Source organism: Triticum urartu, chromosome 6, assembly GCF_003073215.2.
Source record: "Triticum urartu cultivar G1812 chromosome 6, Tu2.1, whole genome shotgun sequence".
In the NCBI taxonomy this organism is placed as follows: Eukaryota; Viridiplantae; Streptophyta; class Magnoliopsida; order Poales; family Poaceae; genus Triticum; species Triticum urartu.
Genome location: NC_053027.1, coordinates 520114537 through 520119190, shown reverse-complemented (window position 1 = coordinate 520119190; position 4654 = coordinate 520114537). Strand labels below are relative to the sequence as shown.

Genomic DNA, 4654 nt, shown 5'->3' with positions numbered 1-4654 from the left:
GCCAACATCCCGCCATGTTGGTGTGGAGATGTTTGCAAGGTGAAGGTATCCACCGACCGAAATAAATCATGGACGGAAGGGCGGAGATATTTTGTATGCCCGAACTATGCTTATGATCGTGCACTTCCAACTAACGCCTATGACCAACCACCGGTAAGCTCAAGAAGTAAAATGTTACTATCAAATGTGTGTCAACACTAACAAAAATTTTGTATGCAGTCACCGCCTCCTCTATGCAAGTACTTCACGTGGATAGATCTTGAAGTGCCAGAAGATGTCAAAAAGGACCAATACCAAGATTGTCTTAGGCGGCAACGGCGGTTCGAGAGGCTTGGAGGAAGAGCGTCGTCAGAAGGAGAGGATGGAGCGGAAGAAACGGAGACGAGGAGAGGGCACGCCAAGCGAAACTTGCTCGTGAGGAGGAGAGGGCAAGAAAGCTTGCAAAGGCTCGCGAGGCGCAAGAGGAGGACTCGGCCCGTGACAAGAAGGGGAAATGGCCTCGCTCTACTCAGTAGGGACTTCGGTTCGGTGCACGAGTCGTGAACTTGTGAGGGCATGTAAGATGTTGGTGAACTATTTTCTAGGGCAAGCTACCATTTGTCATTTGTAATGAATGTGTCGTGAACCATGTCGTAGTTCGAATTGTCTTAAGTTATGAACTCGTCGGCATAAAATTTTTGTTTGTTCAAATTGTTGTGATGATGCAGTCATTGTAAGTATTATGATGTTCCGGTGAAATGAATGTGCTGTCAACTCTGTTTTTGCAGTAAGGTGCAGCGCCTAGGCTTTGGGCGCTGCACTGTGAGGTGCAGCGCCTAGGCTTTGGGCACTGCAGTGCTGTTAACTGCCAAACTGCAGAAACAGATTCCATTTTGGCAAATACAAATATTGAACAATTCAACTGAACAAATACCACAATACCACAAATATTGAACAATTCAACTGAACAAATACCACAATACCATAATAATTTGAACATCACATCTTTTAGGACAACACAAATACCACAATAGTAAGAGTTCACCAACATATAACATAACCAAACAAGTTCATCAATCTAACGAAACGGCTACAAGAGAGCACTTCCATAGTAACAAACACTAATGCCTTCCGCGCGTGTTCCTGGTGCCACGCCTGCAGGCAATCTTCTTCTTCCTGGATGGACGAGCCTCCTCTTCCTGCACTTCCTCCTCCGCCTCTGCCTCCACCTCATGATCCAAGCTAGCCATCCGCGAGGTCCCTACGACCACCTTTGGGTTGCCTCTGTTGTCAAAGTCGTTGGGCGTGTACCGGCGTCTGGGCTGCCTAGGCTTGAACACATATGGGGACCGAAGTTGAGCGTCCGCCAAAGTCATGTCATCATCAAGCTCATCGCCCTATCACACAATCAAACAATATGGTGAAGACCGACGTCGTAATCAAGTGAGAATCACATCTAAAGGATTAGTCATACCTCTTGGGTGACCGCACCCTCATCATCCTGATAAGCATATGAGGAACTCACATCGTCCCTCTGATGGTGAGATGAGGGGTCTGATGGTGTACCAGACCTAGAGGCAGATGGTTCATCAATTTCGGGATCACGGCAACCGAGAAGATTTGATAACCGCCTTAACTTCCTGGCCTGACGCTGTAACATGAACAAGTGTGGAAGATATGAAACTCCGCAACATAGACTACCTCTCATAGTGAATGCGATTTGTACCTTGAGAAATGCTCGTAGTGGACCATCATCATTGCCTTTTCCAACCGGTGTTTCCTCCAGAATAGACTGGCTCTCATCAGCTGCTTTCTTGATCTCGGTGCGCTGCGGATGAGAAAGAATGAACACGTTAGCCATTCAAACATGTGTAATACGGCCAACGGGAAAGTAAAGAAGAAACACTTTACCACATAGTTAATCACCGGAACAGCAGGGACTCCGTGCCCTACCCTGACATCTCTGTTGTACTTCTCCTTTGATAGATCCTCAAAGTTTACAGGTTCTTCAAGAATATCCTCATTATATGCCGGCGGGCATATCTCAACTCGAGTATTTTCAAGAAGCCATCGTATGTAGTTATCAAAAGCAAGTGGACAATGCTCATGAAGCTTGGCGCGTGCACTGCTACGAGCTTCCTCCACACAAAGCTGGAAGCGGGTAACATACGAAGCATGATGCTTGTCCCAGTCCTTTATCTTCCGCTGCCTTCTCCTGTCCAACCTGCATGGTACAAAACCAAACATTAGCAAAATCAAGGAGTGATGATGCTTAGTCAATACGGTTCATGCTGTCTTACCTATGAAGTGCTTTGTCCGTATCCACCCATTCCGGCGGGTGAGGCTGGAACAGACCAAACTGACGAGACACGCGATGTGGCAAATGAAACTCAACAGCCCAGTTGCATATCAGTGGGCACCGCATACGCCAGAGATCCCTATCCCGCAAGCACATCGAGTTGATGGTAGACTCCGGGGTGTACCCAAGTCTGTCATCGGCGCCATATGGCTGCCATTCCACCTATGAAATAGGGCAACAATGCAAAATTGGTGAATTTTTTTAGGCAAACGTGAGAAATGACTGAAGTAATGACCTCGTTACCTGCTCAGGCGTAATCGTGTCCAACTCGGCAACGTACTTCTGGTACATGAGATTGACATCGTTCGTCATCTCGGAAACCACATCCCACTTGTAAGCCCAAGTGGGGCACCGTAATTCGTCATCTTCATCTTCATACCAAGGATTAAACCTGACGCTCTTCGGGCGTCCAACAGGCAGACGCTCCCAGCTCCATACAGAAAGTAGAAGCATATTACCACCAATGCCTGCACTATCTGTGATCCTGCAACACGCATCGTCCAGCTGCATATGAAAGAAAAACAATGTTAACTTGACAGCAAGCTTGCATTGCTAATGAAGAAATGAGTTGATCACAAAACAGACCAACTACCTGTCGGTACAAGTAGGCAAGAGTCGCTGAACCCCAGCTCCATTTGCTATCGAAGACGGTCAACGCCTTCAGCCACATCCATGGAGCGTTCTTGCCAGTGGAGTCAGGAAACAAAGTCCTCGACACAACATACCACATGTAGACACGAGCATGTGTCTGGATCACGTCATCAGTGGCATCCGGAGGGCACGTCGCAAAGTGAGTTTGAATCCACGTGAAAGCAGCTCCGGATGCTTTCCTTTCCTTCTTCTTCTTCTCTTCTCCCTCCTCTACATCAGCCTCAGCCTCGGTAGGAGCCATACCGATAAGAGCAATCATCTGCTCGCGCCACCCATCAGAATCGGTGCTCATACAGAGAGGCATCCCGTCGATAGCAAGACCGGTGATCAACGAGACATCCTCGAGCGTCACGGTCATCTCCCCAGTCCGAAGATGGAAACTATGCGTCTCCGGCCTCCACCGATCAGCAAGAGCGGACACCAGTGGAGCGTTCAGATTCGGCGTGGACCGGCTGACCAACTGAATCCACGGGAGTAGTCCTGCCTGCTTGATGTACGGTGTGTACCGCTCATCGTAAGGCATGGCAGGACCAGAGACCCCGTGATACCGAATCTTCAAAGGTTCAAGCTTCTGCAAAAAACAAGTAATGACAAATCTTAGGGCATGTAAATTTCAACTTAAGGCAAAATATTTAGATTACTCGTTATTACCATCTCCTTCTCGCGCATCATGTAGGCCCGGTGTTTCGTGTCGTAGACATCGTCGAGAAGCCAAACCATCCTTACAAAGTTCAAACAATAAACATATATGAGTTCATCTCAGATATCGGTAAACACTCAACATTTCATATGTGTTCATCTAAACATCTCATATGTATTCATCTACAAGAATCTCAACATCTCCTTCTCACACAATAAATAAATGATTGTAAATTCTCATATATATCTAGTATGTCATATGTGTTCAAGTAAATCAACATCTCATATTTCAAATAAACTCAACATTTAATATATATCTAAAAAAATTCAACATCTCACATATAGCTACAACACTCAACATCTCATAATTATCTACAAAACTAGGCATCTCATATATATCTAAAAAAATTACAATCTAGGTTTCACTAACAAGAATCATATAGGTGGGGGGGGGGGGGGGGTCAAAGGTTCCACCTAATCTTGGGCAAACAAAGATCCAAACCAAGCAAATCAAAGGTTCCACCTAATCTTGGGCAAATCCCTAAAATTGCAACGCATTTACGGAGAAAAAGAAAGGGAACAGAGGAGTTTACCTAGTAGGAGGGATTGGAGATCGAATCCGGGCCTCAAAACTTCAGATCTGAGAGGGGTGTAGGGGGGGGGGGATCCGAAGGGAGCGCCGCTGCCGCCGCTCTCTGTAAACAGAGCAACTGCTCAGAGGGGGAAGAACTGCTGGGAGGGGCTGGCCCGATGCGGCTTAAGTCAATGTGCAGCGCCCAAGACATAGGCGCTGCACATTACACAGTGTGGCGCCTATCCCTTGGGCGCTGCACTGCTGTCTGTGGGGCCGCAACCCAACCAGGGCTGCCACGCTGGTAGGAGGTGCGACGCCTAAGGCAGAGGCGCTGCACAGTGGTGTGTGGTGCCTAGCTGTCAGGCGCCATACGAAAGGGTCGGCAGAGTGAAATTTTTTCGAGAGCAGATCATTTTATGATTTGATTTCGCCCTGAGGTCAAATATATGATT

General features: G+C 47.2%; 1 protein-coding gene across 1 annotated transcript; it reads right to left on the bottom strand.

Moving 5' to 3' along the window:
* Window positions 1-1976: 1976 nt before the first annotated feature.
* On the bottom strand, window positions 1977-4403 carry LOC125516899 (serine/threonine-protein phosphatase 7 long form homolog). Its single transcript, XM_048682170.1, has 7 exons — window positions 4222-4403; window positions 3641-3710; window positions 2931-3560; window positions 2582-2842; window positions 2280-2500; window positions 2029-2203; window positions 1977-1985 (listed from the first exon to the last, which is right to left on the bottom strand). The coding sequence occupies exons 2-7, from the start codon at window positions 3707-3709 to the stop codon at window positions 1977-1979; spliced, it is 1365 nt and encodes a 454-aa protein (XP_048538127.1). The 5' UTR covers window position 3710; window positions 4222-4403.
* Between the last annotated feature and the right edge of the window lie 251 nt (window positions 4404-4654).

Bases quoted from the DNA above. Each gene is read 5' to 3' on its own strand.
- LOC125516899 (XM_048682170.1), bottom strand. From the start codon at position 3,709: ATGGTTTGGCTTCTCGACGATGTCTACGACACGAAACACCGGGCCTAC. The intron at 2,501-2,581 runs GTAACGAGGTCA...CCTATTTCATAG, and splicing joins ACACGATTACGCCTGAGCAG to GTGGAATGGCAGCCATATGG. The intron at 2,204-2,279 runs GTAAGACAGCAT...TGTACCATGCAG, and splicing joins ACGGACAAAGCACTTCATAG to GTTGGACAGGAGAAGGCAGC.